This window comes from Apteryx mantelli, chromosome 16, assembly GCF_036417845.1.
Source record: "Apteryx mantelli isolate bAptMan1 chromosome 16, bAptMan1.hap1, whole genome shotgun sequence".
NCBI lineage: Eukaryota > Metazoa > Chordata > Aves > Apterygiformes > Apterygidae > Apteryx > Apteryx mantelli.
Genome location: NC_089993.1, coordinates 18,438,621 through 18,456,274, shown reverse-complemented (window position 1 = coordinate 18,456,274; position 17,654 = coordinate 18,438,621). Strand labels below are relative to the sequence as shown.

General features: G+C 43.4%; 1 protein-coding gene across 3 annotated transcripts; it reads left to right on the top strand.

Moving 5' to 3' along the window:
* Positions 1–4,912: 4,912 nt before the first annotated feature.
* On the top strand, positions 4,913–16,673 carry FLCN (folliculin). Of its 3 annotated transcripts, XM_067306307.1 has the most exons (12): positions 4,913–4,961; positions 5,595–5,873; positions 6,713–6,859; positions 7,556–7,777; positions 8,248–8,408; positions 9,193–9,284; positions 10,040–10,230; positions 11,490–11,603; positions 11,949–12,072; positions 12,431–12,562; positions 14,344–14,449; positions 15,227–16,673. In XM_067306307.1, the coding sequence occupies exons 2-12, from the start codon at positions 5,625–5,627 to the stop codon at positions 15,426–15,428; spliced, it is 1,740 nt and encodes a 579-aa protein (XP_067162408.1). In that variant the 5' UTR covers positions 4,913–4,961; positions 5,595–5,624; the 3' UTR covers positions 15,429–16,673. The 3 variants fall into 3 exon arrangements, with proteins under 3 accessions (XP_067162408.1, XP_067162410.1, XP_067162409.1); XM_067306309.1 differs by lacking the exons at positions 14,344–14,449; positions 15,227–16,673 and adding an exon at positions 12,906–14,332; XM_067306308.1 differs by lacking the exon at positions 4,913–4,961 and having other exon boundaries at positions 5,126–5,873.
* Positions 16,674–17,654: the final 981 nt, after the last annotated feature.

Here is a 17,654-nt window from a genome sequence, read left to right as displayed (position 1 = left end):
AAAGTTGGCTCCAAGTGCAGATTCATCATATGTATGGTAGGGGGAGGGGTGGGGAGTCCGAGTAAAACTCTCTACATTTTATAATCTGCGTATGTCCCGTGTAGTTGGCTGCTGTCTAGTAAATGATGAAATAAGAACCATGTTCTTCTTCCCAAAAGGGTGAGCGTATTAATGAGTCCTTGTAAGGTGGTTTTGCTGAAAAGCAGAAATCACTGTAGGGCATCCATATATGACAGCTATTTATGGGGGGTTTTTTTGTTTTTTTTTTTTAGTTTCTGGTACAAAATATTTCCTAATAATGTTTGCTATTAGATCAAATTTCTTGGGCCTAAACAAAAGGATATTTGGAAGACCCTGGTGTTCTGGAGGATGCTGGATATGAAGTTGTTCACACTGAAAGAGATCTAAATTCTTGCTTCTATACAATATGGCATAAAGGAGTTTATTCAACCATCTAATACTTTTCTGTGTTGGAAATCAGTCTAAGTGAAGGTCATGCTATAGATCTTTTCTTTGTTTCCAAAGGAAGCAATTCTTTATGATATAATCCTATACAGCTCTCCTAAAAGCAGGGTTTTATTTGGAAATAACATTCTGGAATAACATCTGGTTTTTAAATCACTATTTCAAACATCGCAATGTTGTCATTGGATTCCTTAAGTGCTTCACTCTTTGAATCAATGGGCTCTTTATTTTCTGTAGCTCTTAATGTATTGGGAGATTATTATTGTTCAAGCACCTTTGAAACACTTCATGTCAGTGCAAATCTCCTGCTATCAGACATAAATAAACCTGTCATCAGGTCAGAATGTGAGCAGCTCAGCATCCAGTGCTTCCTACTTAACACCTGAATAGGAGCTGCTTGCTACTGCTGATAACCTGCCAGCTTTTTTCAGGTACCTAAGTGGGAACTACATTTCTGGCTCTTGCCGTGTGAAACTTGTATGTATTGAGGTCACCGGTGGTTGGAAAATATACCATTTGTGCTTCCACTGCTGATACAGAACTGTTGGGGTTTTCATTTAAAACTGCCATCTTAATTCTAGCAGAGCCTCTTTGACAGTGGTGTGCTCTCTAGTAGAAGTGAAGTGTCCCCAGCCTGTTCTTTAGGTGGTGAATAAAGTTTTTAAAGTATAAATAGCAATTTAGTAGCAAACACAGCATAGGTCCATAGTGTTAGTAGCTCACCACTGAGTACTTGTGCTTCCTATCATAGCGACTTCCATATTTGAAGGCAACTTTTACACCTAATCTTAAAACAAAATCTTATTTTTCTTAACTTGCCTTACCAGTCTTGTAATTAAAGATATTTATGATTTTTAAAGTCTTTTCCTAGTTAATCCTGCAGTGATTTCAATGCTAAACATGCTTATACGATTTTCTGCTCTGGTACTGTGGAAGTGTTAAACATGTGATTCATAGTGCTGCGGGCTCAAGCACGAAGTTGGGTTATAGAAGTATTTATGATCATATGCAGTAGTCACCAAAAGTACTGACAATGACTAACCCCAAACTGCCACATAGACAAACATGTGGAAAGCTCACCTTTCGTCACCAAGGGATCGCTTGCTGGGGGAGAATGTATGAAGAATGCTTTTGTGAAGTTTGAGAAGAACCGCAAACGTCCACTTAGCATGGCTAAGGTTTCGTAGCACTAGTTCTTATTAGTGAATGTGGACATATCTGCTGAGAGCTGTTGCAGTGGCTTTTGTATATGTGGAATTACAAGCAAACTAATATGTGCAGCTGACAAATAACAGCTTTTTTCTTTTTTCTTTTTTTCCTTGCCTAAAGTAGGTAAAATAAATCCATACCACATGTCGAAAGGGTGGTAGAAATTGCTATGTGATAGTTTGAGATTACATATAATGCTATTTTTCTTAATGTGTTTTTTAAGGACAGTGCTTTGAAAGTTAGAGACCTGCTAAAGTTTCTTTTCTGATGTGGATAATTGTGCTGTTAAATTCCCTGGTTGCTGTTGAAAATTAAAAGTCAGCTCTCGCCACTGGAGTTGAGTAGATGGAAAGCATTCACCAAAAGTGCTTTGCAGAAAGGCTTCTAAGTAGGGATCTGATAAATACATACCGTCTGGCATCTGCATGTCTTGAGATCCTGTTGAAATTAAGTCTTCCAGATTTTTGAAGTAGCTCCTTCAAGTCTTGGAACTAATAGCATGGGCTGTGGCCAACTGAGAAGCTTTGAGAACACTTGAGCTTTCTGGTTTTAACTCACATTTGTTGTAGGGAAGGACTTTGATAGAATATAAGACCACTACGTGCTGTGTTTATCTGAACTTAGGATGGGAGAAGTGCTGTGGCTAGTTCTTCCTGTCGTGCATGACCACAAGGTGTGATCACAAAATACTGAGTGCTTGCTTTGATATCTAACTCATCATATTTTCATGCATCTTAATTAGCAAAGATATAAAATGCAGTTATGAAGGTAGCATGAGACTTGCAACTACACTTTTTAGCCACAGGAGGGGTCTCTAGTTCAGTTATACTTAGCTGGTACTGACATGTTTGGGTTTTTTTCCTTAAAAAATGGCTAGAAGCTGTTTGCATGCAACCACCTCTCCTATTTTTGTGCCACTGAGGAGCCCTAACTAGTAAACTTTGCTAATATACCTGCAGTGTTGCCATTGCACCATATGCTTTTGCGTCACTAAAGTTGCCTTGTTCTATACAAATTCCCTTTACAGTACAACTGCGACCCGTTTTGTGTGTTGTCATAGGTAATCTGTATAACATAGGAATTGTTTTCTGCATGGCCAAACTGGCTGAGGAGGTTAGACCTGAGAAGTTGTTTAAATGTACTGTTGGAAAATAAAGATAAAAAACGAGTAATTCTTCTTAACTTGTCTTAAATGGCTGGCCTGAAAGAACGAGATAGTAGGTCTTTCTTATTTGGCTTGTTCTTAGCTTTTGGGGGGTTCTCTTGTTCTTGTCACATCTCAGGACAAGTGATTACAGTTGGCTGGAAGGACACGCTAGTTGTCGTCTGCGTGGGGCCGTGCCCCGTGGTCAGGAGTTGTTCAAGCTCTGTTGGTAGCTTTTCAGAGGTTTCCTGGTGTATCTCTAGTAGAAATAGCTAGTTTCTTTTGCACAAGCACACAGTACGTCCTCCTTAGAAAGAGCTGCTGCTGGCCCTGGTCCAAGATGGGCTCCAGGGTTAGATGGACTCGGGAACAAACATTTGCTGCAAATCAGGTCTCTTTCTATTCAAATCTCATCTCTTGTGTTATCATCATCATCAGTCTCATTGACCATTTGAGTGTCATTTCTCCAACAGAAGCATAATTCTTTAGTCCAAGCGTGGCTGCTTGGAGCCAAGGGCATGTATCCTAGTAGTATCATTGATATCTGCTATTTCTGAGGATTTAAACTCTGTCCGCAGCAATACAAGGTGTACTCAGCTGAATGCTAAAATGTAGATTATTTTTTTACCAGACCTTTTTGTTCTTGTGGGAAGACTAATACAGCCCTGTATCTGCCTTAGCACTGTTTCCAAAAGCGCTCTAGACCTATGCTGTTACATTGTGGAAGACTTGCTGTAAGGCTCAGGTAGTCTAGGGGTCACCTACACTGTAAGGGGAAGGGGGAGAATCCAGCAATTGATTATTTTAAAGCCTGAAAGGATAACTACTTCTAAGGGAATGTGGGGCTTATCTTTTCATATTCTCCTAGGGATAAATAGTAAACTGATACCACTGCGATGCTAATGACGAACTGGAGCAACTGAAAAGAGGGAGGACATATATATTAGAAGAGACTAAAACTGGCTTGTTTCCTTTGACTTGAGGTGCCTGCTCCCTTCCTTCAGGGCCTTCATCTGGGAATTGCCTGGGTAAATTCCTAGATGTAATTGTCTTCATATATTAAAGGGAGGAGGGAAAAGATAACATTTAATGGAAGAAGCCTTCATCAGCTCTAATCTTATATTCTAATGGTCTGAAGTGTTGTAATACTGAAGCATCGCTGTCTCACGGCTGCATGTTTTTAATGGAGGAAGATCCGTGCATGCTCATTTTAACGGATCTTTGAGCCGTCTCCTCTCCTTTGTGTCTGGAGGTACCGGGCAATAGCTGGATGGGTTTGTGAGCAGTTAAAATACTATTAAATGCATACGCTGTATTGCATGATGGGTTGCGCCTGTCGTGCAACCGTGGCTCCTGAGCCGCGGCTGTGTTTGCGCACATGCAGGCAGGCGGCTGGCCGAGGCGAGCCCCGGAGCCCCCGGCCCTGCCCGGGTGCCGCTCGCAGCCGCGTTACAGGCTGCGCCCGCCCGCCCGCACCGCAGCGGGCAGCGCCCTGTGCAGCGCCGTGCACCCCGCCGGGGGCAGCGCACGCGCCTGCGCGCCCAGGACGCCCCGGCGCACCCCCCCCCCGCCCCGCGCGGGGCGGCCGTCACGTGACCCGCCCTTTGGACCACACCACCCGCCCCGGGCGGGGGGAGCAGGACCGGCTCAGGGCCCAGCGCCCGCGGTGGTAGTAGGAGGCGGCTCGTCCCTACCTCGTCCCAGGGGTCGAAACCCTTTGATTGCTCTGGGCCGCGCGGCAAACGTGCGGGGGAAGGAGAGGGAAGGGAGGAGCCGTGGGCCAGAGCTTCATCGCTTCCCCCCTGTTTTTAGAGAGTGGTTTTGCCTAACGCCTATGGAAAGGGCGGCCGTGGACCGAGCCACTGCCGCACCGAGGGGGGAGAGAGGACACTAGGGGAAGCGGCGAGCGGGTCTCGGCTCCGTACCCGCGACGCAGAGCGGCCGACGCTTCTGTGGGGACCCGGTCCTTGCCGTCCGTCTCCTTGCCTGCCCTTGGCGGCGGCCCGGGCGGGGCCGGGAAGCCATCTCCCCCCCTTTCCCCCCCCCGCTGCCGCCGCGTAGGGATGGTACAGGCCGGCGGGTCAGTGTGTGTCAGGCGCACGGAGCCACGGGACGGGCCGGGGCGGGGGAGCCCGGAGCGGCGGTGAGCGGGGCGGGCGGGGGGCTCGGCCCGGGGGGGGGCCCGAGGCGCCCTGGCCCAGAGGGTCAGTTCATCCTCACGCCGTCCGGGAGGGCCCTGAGGTGTCCGGGCCTGGGAGCAACGGCCTGGCCCGGCGTCACCCCCTCACGGCTGAGGTGGCCGGGCCTGGTCCCAGCTGAGGGGAGGCCGGGCCCGGTCAGAGTGTCCGTGGGGCCGCGTCTGCTGGGGGTCCCGCTTCTCTGGTGCGGGTCTGACACCCCTGCGAGCGGCCAGCCCCTTCCCTGCTTGGCGGAGGGCTCACTGCGGACCTGCCGCTGCTCTGCTACAGGCCTGGGCGCGGGTGGGAGCGGAGCAGGGTGGTCGGGGGTGACCATGGTGCAGGTTGGGTCTGTCCTGGGGGGAGCTTGGTGTCAGGGCTTCCCTCGGGCAAAGAGAAAACACTCTGGAAGCTGCCGCTGGTGTCTTTCACCTCTTTCACCACGGAAAAAACAAACCGAGCGCATAGTCCCTTTAGCTGAGCTTAACCCCACGATCTCACGGAGGAGTGTAGAGTAGGACTTGTGCCACGCGGGCCCAAGGGATGTTTTAATGTCTGTCTGTTTTACTGATGCTGTGTGCTGCCTCCCTTTCCTGCAGGAGGCCTGACCTATGTGCTGAGCTCTCACTATGAATGCTATCGTTGCCCTCTGCCATTTTTGTGAGCTCCACGGTCCTCGCACCCTCTTTTGTACCGAGGTTCTGCATTCACCGCTTCCTCAAGGTGCAAGCAGCGGAGACGTCTCTGGGCAGAATGAGCAGGCGGAAGAAGAAGAAGGCGGCATTCAGATGAGCAGTAGGATCCGCTCACACAGCCCAGCGGAAGGTGCCAGTACTGACTCCAGCAGCCCAGGGCCGAAAAAGTCAGACATGTGTGAGGCAAGTGTGTATGTGCGTGTGCAGACATCAGTGACCCCTTGCTTAGCTAAAGGGCTCATGGATTCTCTAGTGCAAATTGCATTGCTTAGGAGGAAAAAAATGCATGTGACCTGTGCTCGTATTTGTATGTGACTGCCAGTACTAAAAGGTCTCCAAGTCCTTATAAACTGTAATAACCCATGACAAGACATTAAGGAGCTGTTGTTGTGCGTATAGAGTTTGACAAGGTGATCTTTTGAGGACTCTTTAGCCTATGTTACCTGATTCTCTAGTGGCTGAGAAATGCCTCACTCATCCTTGAAGAGCATCTGTTTCATTAGGTTAGGTCTGGCCATATATTATTAAAATTTAACAGCAGTATTGAACAGGAAATAGGATAAAAAAACCCAAAGCAATTAAAATGATAGAGAAAATATGTGTTAGCAGTTGTTCACATGCTTGCCTACTATTAGAACCTTTTCTGAACTATTTGTTAGTTACTTTCTTTTAGACGATGGCCGTTTTTATTAGGCCAGTTGGTTTCACAGTTGCTGTTGATGTTTAACTGAATTAGATCACTTGTAGAGTCGTCATCAAATTCCTGATCAAACCAAAGAGTGGAAAAAGAGCATAGCAGCTGGGGAAACATAGCCCATAGGATGCTAGTTGAGGAGCTGGGTTCAAATTCTGACCTTGCCTCAAACTTCCAATGTCCAGCTTACTCTTAATGAATATCTGTATTTGCCTCTGTAAATGTATATATCTCTTCCTTACCTTTTGAAGGGAAAATGCAGAGGCCTTTGGAAACCTTAGGTAGTTGCATGCTCATTTACGGTTGGATTTTGCTTTTCTATCTTCAGGGTTGCCGCTCTCTTGCAGGAGGACATCCTGGATATGTCAGCCATGACAAAGAGACTTCAATCAAGTATGTCAGTCACCAACACCCAAATCACCCCCAGCTGTTCAGTATTGTGCGTCAGGCCTGTGTTCGCAGTCTGAGTTGTGAGGTAACTGGCTTGGAGTGCACGGAGAAAACTTGTCCATGGGCTTATGCATTGTTTTGAATCGAGGATACTGCTTTGTTGATCTTAGCCACTCTGTGCAGCCTGAAAAAGGAAGGAATGGAGGTGGAAAGACGGACACAGAAGTCCGTTCATTCCAGGATTGGTGGGAATTTTCAGGGTTGATCTTTGATAACCTTGGGGATTTCTTCCTCTCACCTTATGACCCTAGAAAATTCCCTTTATTGTTTTTGCTCCTATGCATTTATTGTTTTTCTTTCTGAGATAAACTGTGTTTGTAAAAACATTGGAATCTGTTGCTTTGCATCAAGAAATGTTTAATCTTTGTAGACCATTTATGTTCAGCATCTCATAGAAGGGAAGGGAAACCTTACAGTTTAATGAGTGTTTGTGTGTCACAATCAGCAGTTCCTTGTGGATTTTCAAAATTATTATAGTGAAGCAGAGCTGTATTCTTAAGATAGTTAAAATGAAGGTTACATGTTTGCAGGCCATCTCTGGAGGTCTGTTTGCCCATGTATTTTGGATAGCAGCCTATAAAAGGCTTGTTTTATTCACCAGGTAACTTAGGCTTCATGGGAGGTGGTGTTAAAGAGCAGGAAGTTTTGTTCAACCAGATTTTTAGTGTTTCAGCTGTGCGATGTGCTGAATTAGTTTGGTGTATGTGTCCCTCCCCTTCAGGTCTGCCCAGGACGTGAAGGCCCTATTTTTTTCGGAGATGAACAGCATGGCTTTGTGTTCAGCCACACCTTCTTTATCAAAGACAGCCTGGCTCGTGGTTTCCAGCGCTGGTACAGCATCATCACTATCATGATGGACCGGATTTATCTAATCAATTCCTGGCCTTTCTTGTTGGGAAAAATCAGAGGCATCATTGATGAGCTTCAGGGCAAAGCGCTCAAGGTGGGTCAGTGCGGGGAGTGAGTTTGATTCAGCTTTACTAAAACTTTATGGTAGTTAGCTTTCTGATTCATCTGCAAACCAATCCAGCTCACTGCAGCCAGGAAGCTCATTAAAGTTGACACAAGGGACAAGAGGCGAGTCCGCATCTGGGCAGCAGGAGGAGGAGGAACAAGCTTCAAGTCAATTTAAACCAGTTGTAGCATTTTTCACAGCCCTAACTGCTAGACACTGGCTTCCTTAGAAATGCAAGTAGCTAAAGTTGTGAAGAACAACATTTTGGGGAGCATGGGTGTTGCTTGATGATAATTTTAGTCAGTCTAAGGTGTTCCTTTCCTCTCTTTTCCCGTATTTTACAATGTCTTTTGGGTGACTGTATATGACATGGCCTTTTTGCTTGTTCTTTTTTCTCAGGTTTGCTTAAGCATTTTACTTGTTTCAGTCTCTTTTACTGCCCTTCTTTTGTGATGTAGGTGTTTGAAGCAGAGCAGTACGGGTGCCCTCAGCGTGCCCAGCGGATGAACACAGCGTTCACTCCCTTCCTGCACCAGCGGAATGGCAATGCAGCCCGCTCCTTAACGTCACTGACCAATGATGAAAACCTATGGGCATGTTTGCACACTTCTTTTGCTTGGTAATGCCATTTATGTTTCTAGCTTCTGTAACTCCTTCAAGAACAGAAAATTCTCATGTTCTGAAATGGTGGAAACGTGACTGAGTGTCCAGGTGGTTGTTCCTCAATTAGTAAATTGGGCTTTGCAAAGTTGCCCCTGAGTGAGAGGGAATTAAGCACAGAAAGACAGCAGCCTTCTGGTGCCTTTAGGACAAAAGTTCTCTTGTTGCTGTGAAGTAAACCTATTAATATGGTTGCTAATGGAAACCACGTCTATCTAGATGGAAAGGCTCTGCGGTATGGAATATAGTACGGAAGAAAGCAAGAAAAGACGTTCCCAGCCCCAGTCTGTTGTACCTGGGATTCACACTTGAAGTACAGTGGTTGTTCACCTGGAGGTGCCCGTGTGTTGTGAGACGCAATGTGAGAGATGCAGCGTTTGGCACGGTCTGTGAGCATGTCTGTGAGATTCCACAGCACGTTACTCCAGTGCCTGACTTGCTCATCAGACTTCCCTGGAAAGATGCCACAGAGAGGGCTGCAGCACTGGCGTGTGACTTGCATGGGGGATAAGTGTTGCACAAAGTAATTGCAAAATGGTAGACCTTACAGTGACTTGAGTGGCAGTAGTTGTAAGGAGCATTGATATTTACACACAGAGGAAAGCGTTGAGAACTGTTGAAAGAAACCACAGGGTGGTGGTGTTCAGATTTTTTGTTAAGCTCATTGCACCAAGTTTCTTACAAGATTTTTGTACCGAGCAAGTAGGCTTAATGGGCACTCTTATTTTTTTCAATGTTTCCAGGCTTTTGAAAGCTTGTGGCAGCCGGCTTACAGAGAAGCTTCTGGAGGGAGCACCAACAGAAGACACCCTTGTTCAGATGGAAAAACTTGCAGGTGAGACTAAAGTTTCCAGAGCTGGAAGAGCCTTTGAGAATACTTTGGATGGTGAAACACCAACTCCTTTCATCAACATCATAAGTGTAGTCATCCCTCAGACTTCACCTTTGTGCTAGGCTGTGCAGTAGCTGATGTGTTCTCCTATATACTCTGACAGGAACGTGAAATCATGGCCCTTGGCCTCATAAATTCTCTGCGTGCACATACGTTGTTTCCCACTTCTGTAGAAGTGTTGCATCATTGTGATTATTGTTCTGTCTGGCTGGGTTCACCTTCCCAACGAATGTCTGTGGCCGGAAGAATTTACAGTCACAAGATATGAAGCTTGTCCTTTATCATTTTTCCACAAAATTTCTAAAATTAAAGAATTATAAATTTTTCTTACACTGAATTGTTTTATTAATCCATTTAGACTAGAATCTAGAAAGCTTTGGCCATGACCCTTAAAGGAAGAATAGAGAATGCATAGCTGGTCAAAAGATATGACATTGTGTTCTGTAGATGAAAATTCCTTCTTGACCTTTCAGTGGTTATCTTACATCTGAAGTGTGAAGCTTGATTATACTTTTTACTTTAGGTCTGTCTGTTATTAATGGTAGTATTTTCAGTTACTCTATTTGCTCTATATCTGAGCTCTCTCTCTCCACATCTAGCCAAAAACAGTTGGCTGCAGGATGTGTAGGCACTTCTGAGGCAGTTTCCATTCCTGGAGAGCAGCGATTTTTATGACCACTCTGCCTTTTTTTATCTAGACCTGAAAGAAGAGTCAGAAGGATGGGATGGTTCTGAGGAAGAAGAGAAGCCTTCTGCCCAGACAGATGTTGTAGAAGGGCAGGAGCTGTCTAAATGTCCACCTGAAACATCTCTGATGCCAGATTGCAACAGCTGGAATGTAGCTCACAGAAGGTTGTCTGTCTTTCGTTCCCTCAGGCACATGAGACAGGTAAGAGGAGCACTCGTGCACTCTGACATATGCTGTATTCAAAAGCTAATAACCTCTGGTTCTCCTGTTAAGGTTTTTTAAAAAGATAATTTTTTTCCTATAGTCTGCACTTGCCTTCTTCCCTGGTTCTGTGAGCTACCTGCTTTTGCCTTGCTAGTTAAATGAGTCAGCAAAGAAACATGAAACGGGTTGATATTTGAAAGCTAGTGACAGTGTTAACCGCATCCCTGAGGACTCTTGTCTCTGAGATCATCGTCCTTTTGTCTTGGGCCTCTAGTGATCATGTGGGAGGTCATCATATGATTTCTCTCAAGTTCTTCAGTTGTCCTATTCCCAAAAGCAATGACAAAAATTTAATACAGAGATTGTGCAGCACCTTCAAAGCCAAGTTTTATTTTCTTAGAACAAAAGCGTTTGAGAGGAAAAAATAAATCATTTACAAACAAAACAAATGGTTCTGTGCAGATCTAGCTTTTCTTCAGTGCTTCCAGTTGCCTGGATGAGGGAGAAAGTTCAGTGCATTTGTTGCACAATCTCTTTCTCACCAGTTTGTTTTCCTGGACACTCCTGACAAATAACTTCCCATGTTTTTGATTTTATATTGCTTTATCTCTTTAGTCTCCTTCTGTTGTCCTGTTTTCTAATCTTGAATGTTTGAAGCTATCACTGTGCCGCATTGCATTGCAAATTTGTGCATGTGTAGGCTTGTCTAGGAATATTGTTTCATCTTTCATGGCTGGATCATTGTTGTGAACGTAACCCAGATCAGAGAAATGCCTGAAAGTTGTTACCATCTAATAGAAGCTTAGTCCCATTCCAAACGGGCGTGTGTCCATTTTACCAAAACCACTAACTTGGCCAACAAGTGGGCTAATTCGTGCAATCTCTCCAGAGAGCTAAAGAATTTGGAGAAAGCTAGAAAATAAACAGTTGTTCTGTTATTGAGCTTAATATTGAATTGGATCTTTGATTAGGCATGTTGGCAAGGTGATATTTTGCTGCTGTTTGTTCTTGAAACCATGGATGGAGAGAGTATTGTTTTGCATGACAGTCTGACACCTTTATCTCCTGTCAAAAAACACTTAATCTTGGTGTTGCAGTTTAGTTCTCTTACTCTGTGCATAAAGCTTGCTAAATTTTCATGTTTATTTCTGCTTTTTTTGTTCTAACAGCTTTTTTATGAGGCAGTGATGTTTTTAACAGGCTAAAATGGATATTTCACTAATTTTCATTACCAATGCAGAATGGTTTTGTTTCAGGTTCTTGGGGCATCAGCATTCCGCATGCTGGCTTGGCATGTTCTGATGGGGAACCAGGTCATCTGGAAAGCTCGAGACATGGATCTTGTCCAGTCTGCTTTTGACGTGCTACGGGTAGGAACTTTTTTCTTTGCTTCCTGGCTGCATATTTTTACATATATTTCTTTAGTAATCAAGCGTTCATAATGACTTGTCTCTAACATATAATCTTATGGAGAATGTGTTCTAAATTATGTGGTTTAAAAAAAAAAAAACAGCAATCCTTGGTCGTCTTGGTTGTCTTCTGTGTAGCAACTGCATAGTTTTCCGAGCTGATTAAGATACTTCTGATCCCCCAAATCAGCTGAATCTGCATCAGCAGTGCTCCAAGCCTTGGCTGGCCCTGCAAATCAGGGAGAAAATTGTGCTTTACTGGTTTAGTTCTAATGTTTCTCCTGACATGTTTCCTTCCTTTTCTAGACTATGCTGCCTGTTGGTTGCGTGCGCATCATCCCCTACAGTGACCAGTATGAAGAGGCATATCGTTGTAACTTCTTAGGGCTTAGCCCGCATGTACAAATCCCATCCCACATATTATCATCTGGTAAGAATCTGTTGCAGAACCCTCTTCTTTCCCTATCATCTTGTGTTAAAGGACACGGCAATTTTTTTTTTATATATATATAAAATACTGGCAGATAGTCTAACAACACTGCATGAACTAAAATCAGTGCCACTTCATTTTTTTCCCCATATCTTTACCTGATCAGTAGTTGAAAGGTGTGACACCTGCTGCAAGTGCTGATCATAGCATAGCTGACAGTACTGGTTCCTAGTGAGCAAAGGTTATTGCTGGACCAAGTATTGTAAGCTGAGTCATGCTTGCTTGGAGCAGGTACGTAGCTGTGTTTTAGAATCTGGGCTATTTCAGTTAATGTTTTTCTGGGCTTTTGTTGCTCTAGAGTTTGCAGTCCTAGTGGAAGTTCGCACTGCTACCCGGTCCAGTCTCTACCCAACTCTTTTCGATGATGAGCAGTCCCTCAACAAGTACGAGTTTGTTGTCACCAGCGGTAGCCCTGTTGCAGCAGATCGAGGTGGGTGCTTTGAAAACACAATCTTTTGTCAAAAGAAACCTGTAGTACTGAGATTAAAAGAGCATCTTGATGTGCTGTTCATTTACTGGCCCTTAAGGAAGTCTGGGCAGAAGGCCAGGTTAGTATACAATTGGGGTGTTAATTTAGGATTTACTGCTATTTGGTGAGGTCTAGAACAGCCTGTTAGTTGTAAAGGGTTTGCTTTACTAGATCAGTTTATTAATTTTCATAAATGAGAAATTCTGTAACGTGGGTACAGTAGCAATTGTAGGGGAATTCTTCTCTGACCCACAATGAACACTTTCTATCCTGAAGAATTTGTCTTTTCATGTTGTTATATTAGAATCACTCACTGTTGAATGAGTCTAAGCAGATGAGGACCATGACATTACTCATCTCCCATGTTCTACAAAATAGACAAATATGACTGATACAGAGCTTTGTTTTTGCAAATCACTGTTCAGGGCCTCGAACACTTGCACCTAGCTGTGGCTTATACTCAGGTCAATCAATCTTGTGTTTTCTGGGAAGTCTTAACTTAGATGAATTGGCCTCACTGCCTCTCTCAAGAGAGGAGGCAGATGGCTAACCCTTCCTGCTCTGTCCTCTGAAGATACAGGTGTAATGCAAAGCAAAGACTTATTCCCTCTGTAGTGCTCTTCCTGTGCTCCAGCAGCTGCTGTAGGTCTACACGTTTGATTATAGCATCCTAATAACACAGTTAGATCTCTTCAGAACCCCTCAAAGCTCAAGCATGTTACGTCCAACCTGCAGCATGTCCAGAAGCTTCTGGACAAAACTAGTCACTGAAAGGTCTCTTCGGCACCACCACATTGCACTTACCAGGCCACGGACTCCTCAGAAAATAGCCTCCTAGGGAATTCCAAAAAGTGGTCCAGGAAAGGAATGCCCTGGGTTGGTTGGCTATTTGTTTTTTTACTAAGTACCCTGAAATTGCCCTTATTAAGAGGAACATTAAGGCAAGAGTGGAGATTTTAGTCGCTGCAGTTCAAATGTAACAACAGTTACGTTCAGAGACAGATACAGAGAAATAAAGGGAAGCACATTTACACGTACAGGTCAGCTGCAAGTTAGTGTTCCATCTGATGGCTGCTCAAACAGGATGCATACCCTCAGGATGGAAGTGGAGGTTTTATGGAAAATCTTAATTTTCAGATAATATATTATATAAAACTTCTGCATTTCTACTAGCTTTTGGTTTGAGACTAGATACAACAGAATCCAAACAACCTCCATTTAACAGCAGGTCTGAATAAAACAGAGGCCCCTGAACCTGTGTGTGTGTGTGTGTGTATTCTGGTATCCTTCACAAAGTTACGTTTTGCTTCTTGGATCAGATGTTTTTCTAGTGGGATGATCTTTAACTCCTCTTCCATGGAAATTAAATCAAGGTGGGCAGCTGAGGGGTATATTTTTCCACCTTGTAAAACAGGTGGATTTCTTCTTGACTTAGGAAAGGATTTGGCTTGATTAGTTCTCAGATAATGATCTGTGTTGAATTTGGCTGTGCTGTTATTAATAGTTATAGCCTTCTGTATGTAGAAGGAACTGCATTAATAACCAGATGGAAGTACTAGTGAAAAATGAGTGCAAATCAGTGCTCTGGAAGAGATTAAGAGGTGGAACAAACATGCATTATAGATTTTAGAATGAATAAATGGACCAGTCCTTGCTAACAATTAGTAGTAAAGGTGCAAATAGGTAATCTGTATCTTCCAAGTCCTGTTTCTCACCCTTTTTTCCTCTTCTTGTTCTTGTAGTTGGTCCTACCATCTTGAACAAGATTGAAGCCGCTCTGACCAACCAGAACCTGTCTGTAGATGTTGTGGATCAGTGCCTTGTTTGCCTAAAGGAAGAGTGGATGAAGTAAGTGCAACTGCGTTGTTTTCGATGAAACAGCTTCAGCATTAATCCTAGAACAGTTTTTCCAGAGTAAAGGACAAACTTGTAGCCAGTTAACTTTCACTTTAGTCTTAAGAGTAGTAAACCCCACTGTTGGGAGCTAAGAATATCGGTTCTACTCTAGCCTAATTACTTTTGGCTTTCCATGGTTCTCAACCTTTATGCTTCAGTTCATGCATCTGTAAGTTACCTACATGACAATACTTGCCTGCCTTATATAGATTACGACAATTAAGTATGCAAATATATATAAGCCTGTCAAAGTACACTATATTCTAGTGCAGACAACATGCCAAACAGATGTCATGGTTGTACCCTCAGGCACTACATTTCAAAGATGCTAGTAGTTAAAAGGAAGACTGGCCAGGTGAAATAATTCATGGAACTGTTATGATTTTAACATTTGCTTGAAGGCTACTTGGGCGCTACGTGTGCCTCCCAGGGGAGATTCCCAGTTGTCCCAGGTAATCATTAAACTTTTCGCTAGAATGAAAAAACAGACTAGACTTATGAGTATTACTAGTGAAAATGGGTACTAATTTCCCCTTTTCCGTACTCCTTTTCCCCCCAGCTTCTTCATTTAAAGCTTGAAAATAGTTTCCTTGGGATATTTTTTGAAGCTCTTATTAACATCTAGTTGCTGTAGGCACCAACAGAAGCTACTGCTCATTCTGCTCACACTGCTCAGTTTGATGTGTACAGGTCCGTTGTAATAGTGACAGGAATTTCTTGTTTCTGCAGCAAAGTGAAGGTCCTCTTTAAATTCACTAAAGTGGACAGCAGACCCAAGGAGGACACCCAAAAACTGTTGAGCATTCTGGGAGCTGCAGAGGAGGACAACGTCAAGCTTCTGAAGTTCTGGATGACTGGCCTGAGCAAGACATACAAGTCCCACCTGATGTCCACAGTTCGCAGCCCAACTTCCTCAGAGTCCCGGAACTAAGGGCTGCCCAGCCTCACTTGCTGCCCTCAGATGCCTGCAGGGAACCCGGAGTTATCACTGCTGAGCCTGCAGTGTATGCATTAGGTGCACAGTGGAACTTCATCACTATTCTTGTGGTCCTCAAACTAACTTGAAGAGTGACTTGAGTCCTTTCTTAATTGCTGTGAGACTGGACTAATACGTGCTAATAAATAATGCTGCTGTCTGTTCTGAAATTCAACTCTAAATCTAGACCTGCGAACTCAAGACTAAAATTCAGCAACATGCAAAGAACCAGCCTGAGTTATTTAAAATCCCATTCTGTCATCATTAAGCACTATAGTGTGGCAGTAGACCTCAGTTTTAGATTTCATTGGCAAGACTCGGATACCTGTGACAACATCCAGAACTCCTGGAAATGGATATAACTAATCTCTCTGAATCCCACATAATATATTCTAAAGGTCTGAGAAAAGAAGAACCAAAAATAAGTGACAAGTCACAGGGCATGGATCACATGTAAACTATTTAAAACCACTTCATGCTCAGATTTATGAAGAGACTATTTTCTGCTGTAGCATAAGTCAAGAGTATCCTGTTGGAGTCATGTCACTCCAGTTTATTTATTTATACCTTAACTTGAGACAGTTTTAGCATTTGCTTTGTAAATCTTGTCTGGGAGGGAGAATTGTAACACAAGAAGTCTCAAAATGCAGTCTGCTTGCCTCTCCAGAGGCTAAAATACCTTGTTTTGCCTGTGATTGCAAAACTTCCAATGAAGATAACCTCTCCAGGGTAAGGTCTCTGGTATTCTTCTGGCTTCAGAAATAATTTTCTAGCTTCCTAATTAAGTTAAGCAGGAAAGATCTAACCTATCGATGTTCCATTGCTATATAACCTTATGTTAGCCATTTTGAATGCTTACTAGTTTCATGACAACATTGGTGCATTTTTTTATTACCTAAACAGACATTCCTTAACTGTATTGTAAGGAATTACTGTTTCTATTGTGAAGTCATTTTTTTTCTGGATCATTGTTGGGAAAACTTGACACAACCATAGACATTTTTAACAAGCTACAGGAAGGTTTTACCCAGGTGACCTACTACACTCATTCAAACAAGATGAGCTCAGAGGGGATGTTCCAGCTTGTTCACAAGTTCTGTTCTTATGTATAAAATATGCAGGTAGCTTTTGTCTGGAACATCTGTAAAATGGAGACAGGCATTAAATCTCATTAAGAGCTATTTTTGTAAAATGGATAAAGTCTAGTTTTGTCTTGATTTAATATTTAAAGTAAGTGTGCATGTGTGTCTGTGTTTTGGGATGGGAGAAGCAACAGTTAATTCACAGGATAATTTCTGCATCTTAGCCTCGATGTAATTTACGGAATTTAGCAGGTCTTTTCCTCTTACCTTGTTGTATATTAGTTGCTTACACACACGGAGCAAGAGATGCTCAGGTACATTAATTTAAAATGCTTAATTCTGGACATAATCACAGAATATTCATACAGCAAACAGACACTTAGAAATAAGCATTACTCTGTTACGTCAAGAATGAACTAGTTATTTAATTTCAGGGTTCACAAAAAGGTTTGCATTTCCCAAAATATCAATAAGGAAACATGAGACAGAAGAGGCACTTGAGCTGGATCCATAGGAAAGAAAGCTTTTAATAATATATACATCTTGCTTCCCACATGCTAGGGCTAGTAATGAGGAAAAATAAAGCCCAGTAATAGCAAAATAAAAGTGACAGAAGTAATGAGGAAAACATGGGCTAGTGAATTAGAATTTCTGGTAGGAGATAAGTTGTGCCTGTTGTAGCTGCCACAAGGACAAAGTGACCCATTCATCACCAATGCTTTTTCAGCTTAGCACTTCAGAAGATGCTGTCCCCCCGATGAACTAAGTTCTTGCTTGTGATCTAGTACTTTTTCTGTTTGAAAGCAGTTCTGGTCCAACTCAGAGCTATGTAATACAAGAGGTAAGACATTGTGTGGTATTTAGGACCTTGACTGCTGAACTTTTTTCATGCTTACCATTTTTTTAAATGCAGCTCTTCTGAGCAACCTAGTATTAACAACCTAGTCTATATGTAGCACAGAGTTTGTGGGTAAATACCCATTAGCAAAGCGTATGTGATGTGGTCTCTTTCAGAACAACAAAAGGATGATCACAGGGTCAAGCATGAGACTTCAGCCTCTGCTTCTGTTTGCCCGTTTCAGTGATGAGCTGTAGGCAA

Bases quoted from the DNA above. Each gene is read 5' to 3' on its own strand.
- FLCN (XM_067306307.1), top strand. From the start codon at position 5,625: ATGAATGCTATCGTTGCCCTCTGCCATTTTTGTGAGCTCCACGGTCCT. The intron at 8,409-9,192 runs GTAATGCCATTT...CAATGTTTCCAG, and splicing joins TTGCACACTTCTTTTGCTTG to GCTTTTGAAAGCTTGTGGCA. The intron at 14,450-15,226 runs GTAAGTGCAACT...TTGTTTCTGCAG, and splicing joins CTAAAGGAAGAGTGGATGAA to CAAAGTGAAGGTCCTCTTTA.